This window comes from Manacus vitellinus, unplaced genomic scaffold (assembly GCF_001715985.3).
Source record: "Manacus vitellinus isolate BGI_N305 unplaced genomic scaffold, ASM171598v3 scaffold_17_pilon, whole genome shotgun sequence".
Taxonomy (NCBI): domain Eukaryota; kingdom Metazoa; phylum Chordata; class Aves; order Passeriformes; family Pipridae; genus Manacus; species Manacus vitellinus.
In genome coordinates, this window is record NW_021939256.1 from 3,360,813 (window position 1) to 3,379,831 (window position 19,019).

General features: G+C 37.7%; 1 protein-coding gene across 1 annotated transcript in view; it reads left to right on the forward strand.

Moving 5' to 3' along the window:
* The window catches only part of LOC103756797 (dynein heavy chain 5, axonemal), a 153,905-nt gene that overhangs the window by 51,261 nt on the left and 83,625 nt on the right, over nucleotides 1–19,019 (forward strand). Inside the window, exons 41-46 of the mRNA XM_025894875.2 lie at nucleotides 1,576–1,754; nucleotides 4,691–4,878; nucleotides 6,096–6,290; nucleotides 13,322–13,456; nucleotides 14,485–14,674; nucleotides 17,936–18,153. Of these exons, the coding sequence (XP_025750660.2) occupies nucleotides 1,576–1,754; nucleotides 4,691–4,878; nucleotides 6,096–6,290; nucleotides 13,322–13,456; nucleotides 14,485–14,674; nucleotides 17,936–18,153 (1,105 nt within the window). The remainder of the gene's footprint in view (nucleotides 1–1,575; nucleotides 1,755–4,690; nucleotides 4,879–6,095; nucleotides 6,291–13,321; nucleotides 13,457–14,484; nucleotides 14,675–17,935; nucleotides 18,154–19,019) is intronic.

Consider the following 19,019-nt stretch of genomic DNA (forward strand, 5'->3'; position numbering starts at 1 on the left):
AGAGCCAGGAATTGGACTCAAAGATCCTTGTGGGTCTCTTCCAAATCAGGAATTCTACAAGGTGCTGTGTCACATGAGATTTAAAACTAGCACAGGGTGACATGATTGAAGAAAATGAACCTTTTTATAGTAATAACAACAAAAAAGAACAGGTGTATCTGTCTTTGGACAAACCTAGAAGAGCCAAACAAATCTGCAGGGATTGGAGCCTATCCACTGTCGCATGTTGAAAGGGTACTTGAAGCAGAGATGTTTTCTAGTGTTAGCATGGGAAACTTATGTACCTAAGCAATGTTGCATAAGAACAGATTTTCTTCTGCTTATGGGATTTTTCCATTTTAGTATTTTTAGTATTTCTATAGGGTGTTGTATAAGCTGAAAATTTTCAGCTAATGGTATCTTTGCTTTCCATTAATTAACTTGGAGTCAAGTGCTGTTTGACTAATTATTTCATGTACAGAGAGATTCCCGAAGCACATGATAAATGCACACTGTTGGTAGCACATTGCATTAAGATAATGGTACTGAAATTAAATGCTCTGAAACATCATGTCAGACACCAAAAATTAAATGAAAGTTCTATATAGGGCTTGTACTATGTATACAATTTGTCCTTACCTCATTTTCAGTAGCAGAATTGTTAGGACTGGTACTTTTTATGAATTAACTGACCACCTGCTAACTGAACACTGAGTAATAAGGTGACAAAGCATTCTTACTGCTATTAGACTAGAATGAGTACTCTGTTGTTTCCTATGAAGTGGTGCTAGGTGGTATCATTTCGGTTTGTTTCAGTGCCCATTTTGTCTCCCCACATGTATCATAAAGCTATTGAGTTTCAGTGTTAAAATGGGTTTACTGTAATTTTGGAGCGTAGTAGGTTAGAACAACAGTCTTCCTACACCCTTCAGTAGCCTCCATACCATCTGGGGAGGCTGAGACTTAAACCTGAGGATCTCAGCCCAGGATGGAGGCTGAAGCATAAGACCATCCTAGGGCTCATGGATTCCTCCAATCTTCCCTCTTGTGCATTACCCTCCTGGAACTCAAAGACTTCATGTGACTGGCAGGCCTGCTGTGGTTTGGCATGCTGGTAGAGAAATGTCAGGAACAGTGGCTGCTTCCAGCCTCTGTGCCTTCCTATTGCCAGATCAGAGAGCCCATCCTATGTGCTCTGGGGAGAGAGTAGGAGGATGGGGAAGAAGGTAGAAATCCAGTGGGTCTGGGTGCTTCAGAGTGTGACTGAGTCATGGAAGGAGGGCATATGCTACTGTGAGTAAATCACAATACTACAGTATTTTAGTATTCAGTATTTAGAATTGGCCTGTGGATTTCCTGGGCTGTTGCAGTCATCACTGTGCTGGATGGATGCTTTTCTGCAGGTGGATTGAAGTTGGCACCTGGTAACTCAGATTCACTGCCCAAAGGCAGCAATTGAAGACTTACCCCATGGAAGCACAGCCATTTCTGCCCCTTTCCCTAGCTCTGTATAATACAACTATTGTGGTTGCATTAATAGACTTCAAGTAATTGATAGTAGAAAAAGATTAATAGGTCTCTTTGTTCTGTCTTTAGGTGTTACATCACTCTGGCACAGGCCCTGGGCATGAGTATGGGTGGTGCACCAGCAGGACCTGCAGGGACGGGGAAAACAGAGACAACTAAAGACATGGGCAAATGCCTGGGAAAGTATGTTGTTGTTTTCAATTGTTCAGACCAAATGGACTATAGAGGACTTGGTCGTATCTATAAAGGTAAGAAAATATCTGGTTTGTTCATTTTAGAGTTACAAGTTTTTGTCTGTTCAGTAGTGAATTAACAACGATTAATAGGATATTTTCATCTCTGTTTCCTCTTGTTTCCAGGCACTCATCAACTTTACCTGATATTCGATTATTTCTCCTTGGGTTTTTTCCCATTTTTCTTCCTACATGTTTTCCAGGTTTTTTGGGTTTTTTTTTTAATATTATTTAAGGGTGTTTCCTATCTATATCTTCTTTTCCTTTTCCATTTTAATAATTTCTACTGTTTGGGGTCTTTTTTAATGCCTCTATCACACTCATTCCAAGGGGGGAGGATATTTACCCCTCCTTTGCCACTTTTGTGTCAAACAAGACAATCATATATGAAGCTCAATGATGTTGTGCAAGGTAGGGAAATACGCAGAGTGGTGCAGTGTCTTATTTCAAACTCTAGAACTTTTTTGAAACCAGGAAAATGAGATAGTGGTCAAACTCTGATAACTTTCTTGTACATATCTACTGTTGTTTAAATGGACAGGTAGATCACAGAACACCACCATTTTCTGTGAGTGGTGGAACACAGGTTATCATAACCGTAATTTTCACTGTTGTGATATCTCCTGAAGGCTAAAATATAGCCTGGAGACAATTTTTAGTTTTAATTAAGAAACCAGCAAAGCTGACCAAAATTTTTTAAACAGAAGAATATTTCTAAGCTAGAAGCTGAACTAACTGTGCGTGTGAATAACTTCAGTCAAAGTCACAAGTTTCTCAAAGGACCTCTTGTAACCCCCAGAGCTTCGGGTCAACTTCTAGTTGCACGTCTTTTGTCGTGTGTGAGGACCTTTAGCGTCACGGGTTCATTTTACTCATTGATAATAAACAGAAGAGGGCTGGGACCTGCTTGCTGTCTGACTAAGTATGAATATGCTCATAACACCAAATGAAGTAATTTACTGGGTCTCTTCTGTACCTCAAGTCCTCAGTCCATAGGGGGTTTATCAGACTTTATTTCCCATTGGAGTGGGTTTGTCTTCAATCTCACCAAGCTGTTGTCATCTTCCTCTCTGTTCCTTCTGTGAGAATGTCTGTATCTCTTTGTTACCACCTTTTCTCCTGACTCCTTGGTAATTTCACTTCTTTCTGTTAAAAACTGTCTGTGGCTTGTGTCAATTCAAATATCAAGGCTCTGTATTCTTGCTTTGTTTCTGCCTTCTTATCCTGACCACTTTGGTAACTTATCCTTTCGCATTTCAGACTGAGGTCTTGCCTGAGAGTCAGGTTTCCTAACTCCATGCAGCAGATGGCATTACAGAACAAGTGATTTTTTTCCCTTTTCCAAAGAAAAATTATTCAGTTAGAACTGAATCTCACCATTCTATTGAGAAATTGATTTCAAAACCCTTTAAGATACAGATAATAAGTGTAAGAGACAATAAGTTTCCTAGTTAAAAAATATTCAGTTTTAGAGCTTTTCCTTGTTGCATCCCAAAGAGTAGATATTTATGCTTAATAAATAAAATAGAAAAAAACCACTTTTTTGGGTTTCTTTTTAGAATGGGTCTTAGGAGTCATATGACACATGTAACAAAAGGGGACAACTGCTTTTGAAAAATCTCTGCAATAATTTTTTATCAGGAAGCAGCAAGAATGGGGCATCTCCATGAGGGAAGACAAGCCAGGGTGACCACCATACAGGCAGGGGCAGGGACTTCACTCACCAGGGCACAGTCCCACAGTGCCTAAACAGGGCAGGTTGTTGACAGCTTATTCCATCAGCTGTCCACTGACCATCAGACAATGTGAAATAACCAGGTGGATCCAGGATCCATCTAGGAAGTTCAATCAGAAACAGCAGTAGGCAGGACTGGAGGTAAAACTGTGGTATTCTGGGGTCCTCCAGGAAGCTCAGTCAGAAGTTCAGCATAAGAGAAGATAGGACTGTGCACAGCCCTACACACAACACAGTTCAGACATACCTGAGCTGAAATGGAACTCCTGGACTGTAGAACAGAGTGTGGGTAGAAGCCCCAGGTAAGGCTGGTCAGGGCACTTAAGGCCTCCTGTTGCATCCAAGGTCCTGATATTCCACATACAAGAGGGAGAACATCAGTTAAAGGACTTGCTGCTACATCAGTGAAGTCAAGGAACATTCTACATTTATTTTTAAAGACAGTAGGATTGGATATTTCGTGTTTTAAATTTGGTAACTGTCTATAGAATTACTTTGATCTTTGTGAAATGGATGTGGAACAGCAGAGGATTACATAGCTTTCCCACTACTGCTCTGGAAAGCTGCTGCTGTAGACTGTCCTATTTCAATACTACTAATATGACACAGAAAGAGTACTTGACTTTCCCAAAAGCCATTCATTTCATGATGTTTATGTGTAATACTGTCTGTCTAGAACTCCATGGCCAGTTCCAAATAACAGTTCTAAGTGTGACATCAGATTCTTCTCTCTTGAACAGCAGGATGCTAAAAAACAATTTTTTTACCTATGAATTGCTCTAAAATACTACAATGCTTCTGTCAGAAATGTAGTGATTTCGATTTGATTTTGTGCTTTTCATTTAGGTAGGTATCTCTCAAGCTCATCTTTGACAATATCGCCCCCTGCATAGATGAGTTTCCATGCTGTATGCATGTTTATGCTGCTAGGTGCTATATTATTGAACACTTTCTGCCTTATGGTTGCTATAGAAGTGTAGAATTCTTTGTAAAGAAGTTTGCTTATCTTTCTTTTAAGCAGTGATTCTTTTTCTCTGTGTCATTAATGCTCAGCCAAATTTATTTTGAGTTTTTACTTCTCATTTTACTCTGTGTTCATGTTCTCTGTTCTTCTCATGTTACATTAAGCTGTATAGAACATGCTCTATTTTATGTATAAATTACTCTTGTTTGATCTGATATTTTAACAAAATATTTTCCTTTTTTCTTTTTTTAGGTTTAGCTCAGTCAGGTGCATGGGGTTGCTTTGATGAATTTAACCGCATTGATCTTCCAGTTTTATCAGTAGCTGCTCAGCAGATATATATTGTACTTCAGTGTAAGAAAAAAAAGAAACCTCAGTTCACTTTCACTGATGGTGATGTTGTTGACATGGACAGAGAATTTGGTATATTTCTGACTATGGTATGTCTGTAAATATGTGTAAATGCCATCATTGTGAAAAATCTTTCCTATTTCATTTCCTATTGAAATTTCCCTGTTGAAATCATTGGGACCATCTTTTAGACAATAGCGAATGCAATTTGAACAATAATTTGGTAAAATAATAAAGATATTATTTTCTCTTGCCCCTATTTTTAAACTGGAAGTTAGGACTTGAGGTATGCAGTTATCATTAACTATATATTTTAAGGGCTTTTTTAGTTGCATATTTGACAGATTGAGATTAAACTCAACCTCTCATATTTTTAGTCAAAGTCTGTCAAAGTAAACCAGAAGTAAATGATCACTGCAAGGACGACTGTAGTTGGTCTGGTCAGTATTTTACCACTTGTGAAGAGCTTTTGACCACAGTCCTACAAGACAGCATGAAGAAAACCACCCTCCCTCTGGTTCACTGGCCTCCTGAAGATGTATCTTTGGTTCCTGTGGACTGCTTCTAGCAGTACAGGAGGCAAAGCTGCAGGAAAGTATAAGAATACCTTAAAAACATCTTTGTATCTCGCTCTCCTTAGCTACCTACATACCCGCAACTCAAAATAGAAGCATTTGTCTTTATATTAGGGTGTACTACCTTTAAAAAGGAGTTATCACTGTAATTACAGTAATCACTGTAATGAAAAAGAGGGCAAATTAGTGGCATACAAAGGCCAGTGTGAAGACAGTTTGTAAAGAACTGGAAGGGTTTAAGAAGTTATCACTGCACAGCTGGTGACTACTGTTGTCACAACTGAGCCATGCAGTAGTCACATGAATGACTTAGACATCTTCAGTGAGAGGTCAGATCCATTAGTTTAAATTATATTCAGCAATGGTTTGCACTGCTTGACTGACTTTACACTGAAATGGTCTGGGAACTCTCACTGGAGACAGTAACTTCCAGTGCTGGAACACAATCAAGACCCTGAGGAAGTAACCATTTAAAACAACTCAAGATCTGTAAGAGTTTGTCTGTCTATATCTGTGTGCCTTGGACATCTCCAAATAACATGTGATTCCCCATACTTTATGAACTGCAGTATTGAGGCAACTGTGTAGTGATGTGTAATTGTGACATGCTCAAGTTACCATTTGTAATCTCACATGTGCTTCTGTGTTTGCCAAATCATTATCAGAGAAGATAAACCTTCCTATTCCACTTTCATTATATGATGTTTTGGTTTATATACTGCATATTTTAGAACCCCGGCTACGCAGGACGACAGGAACTTCCTGAAAATCTGAAGATTCAGTTTCGCACAGTTGCTATGATGGTGCCAGACCGTAGCATTATTATGCGAGTCAAGCTGGCAAGCGCTGGTTTCCGAGACAACCAAGTCCTTAGTCAAAAATTCTATACACTCTACAAACTCTGTGAAGAGCAGTTATCTAAACAGGTAAAATAAATATTTTTTCCAACTGTAAGCTGTCACTGGAAGGATATGTAAATAATATACTTTCGTAGAATATACAATTATTTTTACACTTGTGAGCCTATTCATTTTTTAGGGTTTTCAGTTTCAAGTTCCAGGAACAGAGTCTGAAATGATCATGTTATTTTTATTTTTCACAGTAATTTGAGTACTAAAGGAAGTTTGATTTGTGATTCTTAAACAGAGTGCGGTTACTGGAGAAGTTATGAGGAACGGTGTCCATTGCTGTGCTGAACTTTGTGGAGGACACATTTTTCAATGTCTCCACTTGTGAAGGCTAGATCTGTTGAAGAGGTGGTGTAAGAATTGTAAATAACTGAAGAACACCTACAAGGCACTGTCTTGCCTAATGCTACTAGAAACAGAAAAGTGCTGTTCTGTTTGGTATGGCGTATTTAAGTAGAAACAAAAATAGTTCTTGCCTTTTGAATGCCCTGTGCTGACTGTCCACTAGAGGTTCTCAATGAGAAGTTGTATGAACGGTACATACATTGTGGCTCAAACGCCTGCTTTGTTTGGGTCCTGAGGAACCTGGGCATATTGGCTATATTGTCCACATAATCCATCCATTATTTGATTTCAGTTCTATACCATATATTTATTAGTCACTATATCAATTTCCATGTAGAATCTTGGACTACAACAGAATAAGGTAATGATGCATCATATTTAGGTCATCAGAGTTAAAACAAAACCAGTACAGATTTGGATTTTCTCTTCCTTTCTTCACACTTCTGTAAGTTCACTCTCATATATATATATATATATATATATATATATATATATAACCAAACTGGATTTTCAATTTTCCTTTCTCTCAGATTTATTTTTCTGAGAGAGTTTTACTCACCAGCTTTATGTTGTGGACTGGCTTTTGACAGGTCATATTTGCTGCTGGCTTCCCTGTAATATTGCCCAGAGTATCTCCTTTAGCCTTCATATTAGTTTTTAGGCAATCTGAATCACCTTATATTGATCAGGCATCACTAGTGTTAGTCCATTTGTTACTGTCCAACCTACTCTCTCAGGCCTGTCATCTGCCTGTGTTTTATAGTTACGAGAGTGCATTTGTCAGAGCTCTCTCTGAAGTGGAATCTGTGGAAAATTTGTGTATGCACGTTTTTAGCAGTCAGAAACACACCTTGTTTCCAGACTATTGAATATGCATCTCTTTTTTTTTCTCAGGCCTGGCCTCTGTAGGACTAAGTTTTCTTATTGCCTCAATTTGTGTGGTGTTTTTTTGACCTGGACATGATTCTTTCATTCAATGTGAAAAAAGCGTGTAAGCAGGCATCAGAATTTGGCCTTCTACCTCTGGAAAAGTGCTTTGCTCATTTTCTGCTGTCACAGGTGTTAGAAGTGGTTCATTCCTGGACAGATTACTTAAAAATTTAATGCTCACACCTAAACGAAACTTAGTTGTGATTGTAGGAACTGCCTGGAGGACTCTATGAGTGAAATTCTCATCTGGAAAACTCCTGTACCAATTAGTCAAATGCTTTTTTGTGAAGACATGTAGCTCAATCACTTTGTCTCAGGTCAGTCCTTTGCCTCATATGTGTTGATACTAGCAAGGGAGTTCCTTGACATTAATGAAAATCAATGACCAAGTGCTCTGAGTGTGCACATGGGCACAACCCTTACACTCAGGTACATCACAATTATATATTTGCATCTTATGCTTATATCCCTGTGATAACTTAAATTCCACAGTGTGGAATTTATGTCTGCAGGGAATAGTTTTCCATCTGTATTTATCATTTCTTCAGGACCACTTCACATTTGTACAGTATCCATCAGAGAAGCCTGCTATTCTGATCTTTACTTCTAGCAGTTTACCTCATGCATCATATCCTGGATCATTCCATACTCGGTAATATGAGCCAGGAAGCACAACCTTCTGCAAACCTGTGGTAGTATGCTCCTATGTCCTCCTGCCTATGGGCAGTCCTGCTCTTGTATAAATCCATTATATACAATTATAAAATCAGAGAAAAACTGAATTTAGAAGAGACCTCTGAAGGTCAACAAGTCCTATATCTCTGCTGAAAGTGAAGTCAAAGAGAGCAGGTAGCTCAGCACCTTGTCTAGATGAGCTTTGAATACCTCCAAGGATAGAAACTGCACAGCCTCTTAGGTCAAGCTGTTGAAGTGTCTGACCATCTTGTCTAGTCACCATTTTCTCTGTGAGGATGTTATTGGAGATAACATGAAATCTCCTGGAATGCCTCTGCCCTGCTGTGTTGCCCTTCCAGCAGATACTGGGGTGTGTCAAGCCCTAGTGAGGATCAAGGCTTGCAAAGATGAGGCTAACTCCAGTTGTTGGAAAAAAGATCAGCTTTTTCCTCATCAGGACGTTTGCAGCAGACATCTGCCACAATGTTGTTCAGCCCTCTAATTCTAACATAAATGCTTTCAGCTGGCTCATTAGCCATCCTAAGGGAAAGCATTCCTACACTCTTTCACTTTGAAGGGCAACTGTCCATCCAGCCCTCCTGGCTTGTCCTTCCTAAAGAGCCTGTATCCATCCATTGCAGCTATCCCACCACATTTCCTAGTTAGACTGTAGCCCTGTAACTGCACACACAGCTCTAATTTTTCCTGTTTTGTTGTCATGCTGCATGCCATAGTGAGCAGGCACTTCAAATTGGAACCTGCTTCTGCTGTGAGCTTCTGCCATGATGCTGTTCTCTGCCCTTTCTTATCTGCACAAATACACTTGAGCTGAACCACTTCTCAGCCTATTTTGTCATTCTTGATGTCTCTCTTGCCTGCTACAGATCGGACCTTTTGCTTCTCAGTTGAGTCAACCACTTGCTCACTTGAATGTGTGTTATCTCCCACCCCCATCATTCATAGCTGTGGTAGTAATGGAATAATCTGAAACACTTGCTAAAGTTCCTCATGAAGTTTGTTGTAGGCTGGGAAATACATCTAATGCAATATGTGATTATATATAGAGAGAGATCTAATGAGTTCGTCAGATTAAATACGGGGGTCTCATGAACAGAGTACAGTGGGATACAAATCACTTCCATCTAGCCAGAAAACTAAAATTATAAAGTACAGACAGTCTTTTTTAGAGGCTTATTCAATTAGATACTATGAAAAAATTCTTTACTATAAGGGTAGCGTGGCACTGGAACAGGTTGGTCAGTGAGGTTCTGGATTCCCCATCCCTGGAAGTGTTCAAGGCCAGATTGGAGGGCTCTGAGTAACCTGGTTTAGTGGAAGGTTCTCTGCCCATAGCAGGAGATGTTTGAACAAGATGATCTTTAAGGTCATGTCCAACCCAAACCATTCTGTGATTCTATGACTCATATTGGTCTGTGTTTCCTAGTGGAACTTATTTATTTAATTTTTATGGTGAATTTGAAATTTGAAGTTAAGTAATGCTCGGTATCCGGGCAGTTGACTGTAAAGATCTGGGTCACATAAAGAACCAATGCAATAGGAAATGGTAGAATACTGCCTGTTTTCAGCAAATGCAATATATCAACAGAAGAAAATAAAATAAACAACCATTCACCAGCTGAACTTAGCTCCCAGAAAATCCAAAAGGAATTTGCCAGAAGCAATACATAAAGTCCTCCAGACATTTTACACACACAAATGCAGACTGTAGAAAGAGAAACTCTGACTCACAAGTAGCCAAAGGCACCCTGATTGACTCGTCTCCTTCAGTAAAGAAAAACAATAAACAGTAAAATAAAAGAATAGTCCTTAGCAAATGTAGGAAGCCCAAGGTGTCCAGAAGCCTGTGAGTTATTCTGACAGAGCCCCCAAAGCTGAATTATTTGTCTTTGTTAGAGGACTTCTTACGTACTGCCTCCTTCCACAAATCCTCACCCAGCTTAGGGAAAATGATAGAAACTGAAGAGAAAAACCTAACAAAGCTTGAAAGCAAATGAGGCAGTAATCCCTTTTTGAGGATCATCTGTTTAAGGTGCTTTCATATGGAGAAAACCACTGATATCCCTATTTTTTTCTTTTCCCCATGGAGCAAGTACTCTAAAAATCTCTAGTACTGACATTTTTATTTTCCCATTTTTTAATTCTTCCTTACAAGGGCGTTGCCTATACCACTGCATTTTGCTCAAGTGCAATCTTTTCCCTGCTGTTAAAAGATTAAGCAAGGAAATAACTCATAATCTACATTTGCCAGTACATTCTGTACCATTTCTGAAAGGCAAAGCAGTTGTAAACCTAGCAGACCAATTAAGGTAAATAGATAGTTGGTTGGAACCACTCATCATGTAGGTCAGTTGGAATATACCAGAAAAACCTGTCTTTAAAAGTCATTTCAACTTATTTTAAATTTTCTAATAGATATGAAAGTATTTCTTCAAATTTAACACAGTCCTCACTTTTATAGGGACATAGACTAGAGTAAGTTGGAAGGGACCTCCAGAGGTCACATTGTCCAAGTTCTAGCCCAGAATGGGTCAACCTAGAGCAGGTTGCTAAGGCACTTGCTGAGTTTTGAATATCTCCAAGGATGGAGATATTCAGTCTCTCTGGGTACCTTTTCTATGTAAGGAATCTTAATAATGCAAAGCATTGCAATTTCCCCCTTTGAAAATTCTGACCATTGTCTCTTTTCCACTCACTCTGGTGGACTCATCCAGTATGTTAATGATGGTCATCTAGCAAGGGAAAAAAAATATATCAACCCTTGTCATGATTCTGGACATTTTACTAGAACATACCATTTACCAAATGATACCTGACTTTGTTATCAGCATAAAATATGCTTTCCAAACATCACATGAAGTTGTTAATCTGTTTGTATTAATGTTTCCATCTGAAAACGAGATTTCCTGGCAGTACGTGGCTGAATATTCATACCTAAGTTTTTCAGCTGGTAGCAACTTGGCATCTGATTGAATAATAGAAGATGAAGCTGGGCAGAGCTCTGAGGGGTCATTCGTTTACCTTTCTGGAGGACAAATAATAATTAAATAATTTGATATAAATGGTTGTGACTCTCCTTAACATTTTCTATTGACAGATAGCTTGCAGTTTCCCAGGCAATATGTTCCAGAGTTTTGTTTTCGTTATGGTCACAATGTTTTCAGTAAAAGTTAACCTGAATCTCCCTTGCTCTATTGTAGTGCATTATTTCTTTCCCTTACTATTCCTCCTGTCTTCCTCTTTGCAGGTATCTTTTGCATGTTGAAGAATTTTATCATAACTCTTCCTACATATTCACTTTTCCTACGTCTACAGTAGATTTTGTATTATTTCTTCCTGATACAGCATGTTTTCTACTCAACTGAAAACTTTAATTTCTTTTCTAATTTCTCTTCAGTAGGGTTCATCTTCAAATGTGGAATCCAGCTTTTGGGCACGGTGTAGAAGTGCCAACTCCAGTGGAAATATCATTTCAACCCTTCTAAAAAGAACACTTCTATTTTCATTGCCTACCATAATTGTAGATAAGTCATTAGGGAGATTGTGGCTTCAGTCCAATGTCAGATATTTTTCTGCAAAGCTTTCTACACCTGACTTGTTTCTCCACTCAGTGAATAGGAGTTGTTACTCTTTATTTGTGCAGCTGGTTGTTTCCATCTTTAGTATTTTGCACTTGCCTTTATTTAATTGCATCACGCATAAATAATGTATTGAATTTCTCCTAGTAATTTTGAACTCTAGTTATGGTCTAGTTCACCAGATAGGTATCATCTATAAACCTAATCAATAAGTTATTCCTTGCTGAAAATTCTGGGGTTTACTCAATGTATTGTTCCAATTTGCCAACCTGGAAAATAGAGGTGGGGTCTGTGCAAAAGATGCTGATTTAATTTGTCTTTGTTTCTCACCATCCAAATATATCCTAGTTGGCCATAAATTAAATTATTTTTCCCCAGTCAAGTCTATTTTGTCTGTGATGTTAATTGGTAAGTGATATCTCTGTCTTTATATTGACCCATGAGCTTTCTTTTTATCTTTTCTCCCTCTGTTCTGTTGAACAGGGGAAGTGAAAGAGTAGCTGAGTAGGTGTCTGGAGGCTGAACAAGATAAACACACAATAGTGTAAAAAAGAGTCTATACTCTTCATCGCAAAAACATTTCTGATCAATCAGAGGGAGCAGATATTCTCTAAATACAATAATATCTTGATTATCTTCTTCCATGTCTGTCTTTACCACTTAGTCTTCTGAGCAGCTGGCAGTTGTGGAGACTTCATAATTTAAAACCTTTATCCTGATAGCTTTCCTTCTAGGATTTACATCAATGGTCGAAGAGGAAATGCATTAAAGAACATTTGTATATGTTTTCAAATCTATGTTAAATAAGACTTGTATGTTCAGGTACACGTGCTAAAATTAGTTGAGTGTGTTTGTATGACTATACAAATGTTCAGCTGTGTCAGTAGAGGAAGGGAAGATCGTCCAGACCTTACCTCCCTAAGTCTAAAGCTAGTTAGATACACCTCTAGGATGCACATGGCTGTTGAAAGTAAATCCTTCTGTTCTGAACCAAGTTGTTAGGAAACCCTCCACAGAGCAGAAAGTCATTGAGAACAGTATAGGATAGACTTACATATAACAAATTGTATCTGAATGATTTCAGTATATTTCTTAATATCAGCAACAGATTGGCCCTTTTAGTCATGAATCCCAGAACAGTACATCAAGGTAGCAACAGTCCCTTTATGAACAGAAAGCCGAGGGTAGTTTGGGGAGATGTGGTTTGATTTATGAATTTAGCAAAATGCGAGAAGATGCAGCTCTGTTACAGGTGACTTGTAAAAATGGTAGTCTACCACCAAAAAGGACACTTGGTAGGTACAGACATACAACACTAGAAAATATCTGCAGGATTTGATAACAGTACTGGAGATCTAGTTGAAAAGATTAAGAGCTGTGAATTTCATCATATTTGAAAGTTCAATAGCATTTATTTATTTAATTAATTTAGTTTTCAGCCCTCTCTTGATTTTAAAGTGTTTGATCTTTATAGTATCAATTGTGTTTATGTATTATTTCAAGGTTCACTATGACTTTGGGCTTAGAAATATCCTGTCTGTTTTAAGAACACTTGGAGCAGTGAAAAGATCTAATCCCCAAGAGCCAGAGAAAACTGTTGTGATGAGAGTTCTGCGGGACATGAACCTCTCCAAACTGGTACTGTGACACTGGTGACTTTCCCCAAAAGAGTATTTTGTTTGCATTTTTAAGGGCATTTATTATGCACTTTGAAAAGCTGTTTTTCTTCAGCAGTTGGATACATTATTTTGTAGTTTTATATGATCAATGATATATCAGTGAGGGGAGAATCAGAATACAGTTACTATATGAGCATTATTTGTCTTTTAAAGAGAGGAAAACACAGCAGAAGCTTTAGCTGAAAAAATCAGTGGAAATACCATCAGACCCTAGGGGACCTACCTGATCCTCTAATTGGCTCTTGTTTCTAATTCTTTCTGCTCTAAGGAGAGAAAGGAAGAATACATTGTATTAACTTTTAATAATGTCATCAAAGACTCTTCTTAATCCAGAATTTCAATTTATGTATTTCTTGGGAGTCTGTTGCCTTTTCAGATCATCTTAAGAATTACAGTAAGTGAGGTAATTGGAAGCAGCTAACGCCTACTTGTGTAATCTAATGTCTTTCAATAATACTATTTAAAGTATTCATCTTTCTTTTTATTGCTGTAATTAAAAGGTTATAGCCTGTCTAGACCCTGCGTATTTACCTTGAGAGTCAGTTTTGTGATGGAGTCAATTACTCTTTTTCTGATGTTCATCTATTCAGTGCAGTGGTACATGTGTTCAAACCTATAGCAGTGCTTCAGTGATTTACAGAAGGAAAAAATTATAAAAATTCTCAGGCAAAATATGATTGGAATAAATCTTGCAAACTTATGTAACAAATGAAGAAATGTGTGTGTGTATGTATATATTGAAGAAAACTATATTAAGGTGCTAACATTTTTATAAACTTTAAGTATTTAATATAGAAATTACTACTTGTAATTGCATTGTATGAAATTCACTTCATAAAACTCATGGATAATTATAATATTTTCTTTGGAAAAGATTATATTTTCTACTTCCCTCTTTTAAATGGCATGTTCTTGAAGATTGTTTACAGCTATAATAATAATTTTGATAAATAAATAATGTATTTTCCCCTACTTTGTCCTTCACAGGTGGATGAAGATGAACCTTTATTTATGAGTCTCATTAATGACCTATTCCCTGGAATTACTCTGGATAAAGCTGGGTATCCTGAACTACAGTCAGCCATCCAAAAACAGACAGAGAAAGCAGGGCTTATTCATCATCCACCATGGATACTTAAACTTATTCAGCTGTATGAAACTCAACAAGTCCGACATGGTTAGCATGCTAGATGAGGTTTTGAGACTGCATAAAAGCAATATTTTTTTTAATATTATCTGCTACAGAATGCAGATTAGTTTCATGAAAAATTTGTTTTTAAATTGAACAGGTGTATTTTTAAAGCCTGTGTGGATATTTTGCCATGAAGCAGTTATGACCTTTTTTTAGTGTGCAATGCACGCATAGTGAGATTTTAGCTTTGTTGTGTTACATTTTTATGGGAAATATGAGTGTGGCCTTCAGTGATTGAAATTTCTACAGAACAAGTTAAAATGTATACATTAGAATCCAGAGACAGTGATTTTGTTTAGTGTTCCGAAAACAGTTGTTGCCCTCAGAGCTCAGTCACGAAGCTCAAGTTTAATCTTACTGTGAGATTTTAATGCTGAGAAGATCACCTCTCAAACCTTTACTTTTATAGATTCTACCATGCATGCGATACAATGAACACCAGGGTTGTGACCTGTATGGGTCATTAACTTAAGAGCTGGACTCAATGATCCTTGTGGGTCCCTTCCAACTCAGAATATTCTGTGATTAAGATGTGAGAGCTATGTAAGTTCAAGTGTTTTCTTTGTGATTGATTCTTGCCATTTATACTGAGGAGAAATAAGCCTGCCTCCTGCTGGACCAGGGGAGTTGGACAAGACAGGCTCCAGAGGTTCCTTTCAGCCTCAACCATTCTGTGATTCTATGAAAATGCATTTTTACAGTGCACAAAATTATATCCTGTCCTAGGAAGGGTATCAAAGACAGTACTAAATCCAGGTTTGCAATTCATAGCTGAGTGGAAAAAAAAGTATCCCAGCTTTGAAATGCCCCCCATGCCCCTAACCTCTAACAACTAATGACTTTTTAATATAATAAGGGAAAATATAAAGGAAATGTTACTAAAGGAGCAAAGATTTATGAAAATGTCATCCTTCTTATTCTCCCCTATCATGTCATAATGAAAGAATAGTAAGCTTAAACTAATAAAACAAATTAAAGGAAATACTCATTCACATAGCACAGTCTGAGTCCTTAATGCCTCAAACTTTTAACTCAGATTATTGGTTAGACCAAAGAACTGGTTTGTACTGTGCAGACTTAATAATTTACATCCAGATAGCTGGATTCAGTGTTCTATATCAAACCATAACAGCTATTTCTATTTAAGAACCACAGAAATTTTAATGATTTCAGTCATGATTAAACGTACCTCTTCTTAGAAGAAGCTGTTTGATCTGTGAGACACCACAAATTCACTATTCCTCAAAAATATTCAGGATCCACTGTGACATTCTGCTTAGATGCCTCTTCTCTCTACACATCGCTACTATTCCTAGGTCACGTAGTTCCAATCGGCCAAACAGTTGGATACTCAGGCCTTTCTATGACAGAAGTTATTGTATGAAGGGAAAAAGATTATTTTCATGACTTCCTACTCATTGATGCTTGGATTTATGGAAAGGTTGCCATGGGATTTCAAAAAATCAAGAAAAAAAATCTCTAAAACGTATGACTTCTCTTAGTTGAAATAGAGGCAGTATGTGCACATGAACTGCTTGTACACACACACACACTCATGTGTGCATGTGATGCCAATTTATGCCCCAAAACAAGGCGCGGAGAAACTGCTCAGAGACAGAATTTCAGTCTATAAGCAGGAGGTATTTATTTCACGGCCGGGGAGCAGCCAGGTCGCCCTGGACAAACTGCTCCGACTCGAGAAACACACAATCCAACTTTTATACACCTTTTACTAAGCAATTACATCATATATTATGAATATTCATTACATTGCAACATCTGCTTTTAATATTCATAACAGGTGGAGTTGAGGCGGAGTTATAGGCGTGGTCCTTAATTTGGGGAGAACTTCGGTGGGAGTTCCGGTCTTTCTTCATCATGAGCCTCATGTCCTTTTCATCATCATCCTCCTAAACTTTTGAACCTTTCCTAATTTGGGTAGCTTCCTTATGAATTTGGCAGAGAGTTTTGGTATTTGGCACTAATACCTAATTTCTTGGCTTGTCCCTCTCTTTATCTCTTTGGTTTCCTCTCCATATGCCTTTTTTGTGTGTGCTAGCATTTTCTGTTCATGTTTATGTTCTTCTGTGTCAGGGTGTCCTGTACCTCAGTGAATTTATTGTCTCCGCTTTCCTAATACTGAATTCTATGTGCTTTGCTAAAGCTTGCATCTATATTTTGTGCTTAACTCTTTATATTGCTTAAATTCGCTTTTCAGGTGTTACCTGGCTTCACATGGAGATTCAGTGCATGGATCCTGAAATCTGTTTGGCATAACAATTTTGATTGAAATACCGTTGAAACCAGCAGAAAGGCCATTCCGTTAACATTGAAGGGCTCGTATTAGATTTCCCCACATGTAACATATAGCACAAGGAAGTGATTTTCTGGGTCCTCAGATTGTTTTGGAGAACATCCCACTCCCTTTAGTTTTAGAGAAAACATCAAACAATCTAGATTGTGTTGGATTAGGTTTGTAACTAGGTTTTGGGATTGTTCTGTTGATACCTTTGTTGAAGACATTTTCAACAAGGATTATGTTGTCCAGTTGCCTTTAGGGTTAATAGGAGTTATCTAGCTCCCCCAAATGACTTTAGAATTCTCAGTTTGAATGTTCCATCTGATTTTGGATGGATTCTGGGCATCTTGAATAGGTGATTTAGAAAACATAACTAAAAAAGTTCAACTGTAGGCTCAATTTATTGTTGAAGACATGATTCATTTTCCTCAGGCAACGTAAGTATACACTGATGAAATTAAGTGTTGTTGCTGCTAACTGGTTTTACGTAAGAAAGATGTATTAAAATGTCATCATGGATGGATGCAGGTGCATATTTTTGTTACTTTTTCTTCAGAAAGATACACTCGATTTTGTATATCATTGGAAGTTACCCATTCTCATTAAATATATTTAGAAATTACTGGCTTTGTTTGCCACCAGTCATGTCAATGTCATTGCATGCAAACGTCAAAAGACAGTTGTGTTTTCTCATTAGGAAAAGGAAAAGAACTGCCTGAGGGAGGATACAGAGCCACATAGGCTTGCCTATCATAATAGAGCAGACAGTTATAGAGACCTTTTAATAATATTTTCAAATTCTGTTTCAATCAACATTAACTGGAGTGAGAAACATCCTTTTGTATTGGCTTTTGGTAAAAATAAAATAAATATTGATGCGATGAACCATTAAATAGTAGCATGACATACTGACATTTCATTTTAAACCATGTTTGTATTGTTTTAAGGTATGATGACTCTAGGTCCAACTGGTGCAGGAAAGACAAAATGCATTAATATTTTGATGAAAGCAATGACAGATTGCGGTGCTCCTCATAAAGAGATGAGAATGAATCCAAAGGCAATCACAGCTTCCCAGATGTTTGGCACCCTTGATGTTGCTACAAATGACTGGACAGATGGTATTTTCTCTACATTATGGAGAAAAACTTTAAAAGCAAAGAAGGTAATGGATATTGTTTCATGATGTTAATAAAGACATTTAATACTGTTTCCGTAAGGTCTCATTACCTGTCATTTATAGAGAGATCTTCCGTTATTGAATCAAATGGGAATATGCAGTGTTAGTTTTGCTTTGTGTCTAATGAGCTCAATGTACACAAGAGTCAGAATTACATATATATGCCAGATAACACTAGGCTTCCCAAGCATTTGAGGTTCCAGAATTAATTTGGAAAAGATTTTAAGAGATATGCTTCCTTCTGTAAGCAAGTAGTCCTACCATTCAAACACAAAAGTAGAGTCGGTTCATGTTTTGACGTGAGGACAGGAAAGTTAATTTTCTCCTCTCTGGTTTTATGTCATTGCCACTGTATTTCACTGGTTATATCAGAATGTAAGAGGCTTTGGTAAGAAATCAATATAGGCGTTTCCCAATTCTGCTAGCAAACCTGCAGATCATGTTTCATGGAATCATGATTATGCTCAGATCTTCTGAAAAGTCACTTAGTTCTTGCTTGGAAAATGGGAAACCTTACATGAAATACTTGTGTAACATCCCACAAGGACTCACTTTGTGCCTGTGTCTGAGTGCATTTTATGGGAAATGTTTTCATCCATCAAGATGGATGCTGGGCTGGCTGATGTACTTTTGTAGAAGAAAGGTACAACTTTGTGCTTAGTACAGTGCAAATCACTTTTTGTCACTATTCTTTAATATCCTTTTTTTGTGTGACACAAGACAACAAAGGAACCACTGAACAAATGGTAAAAATTGCATTTTGTGCTGAACACCAAATTATGACTCATTATTTATATCCAAGAGTACATTCTCTGATATTAAGTAAATGTGTATTTTTGGTCAATTCAGTA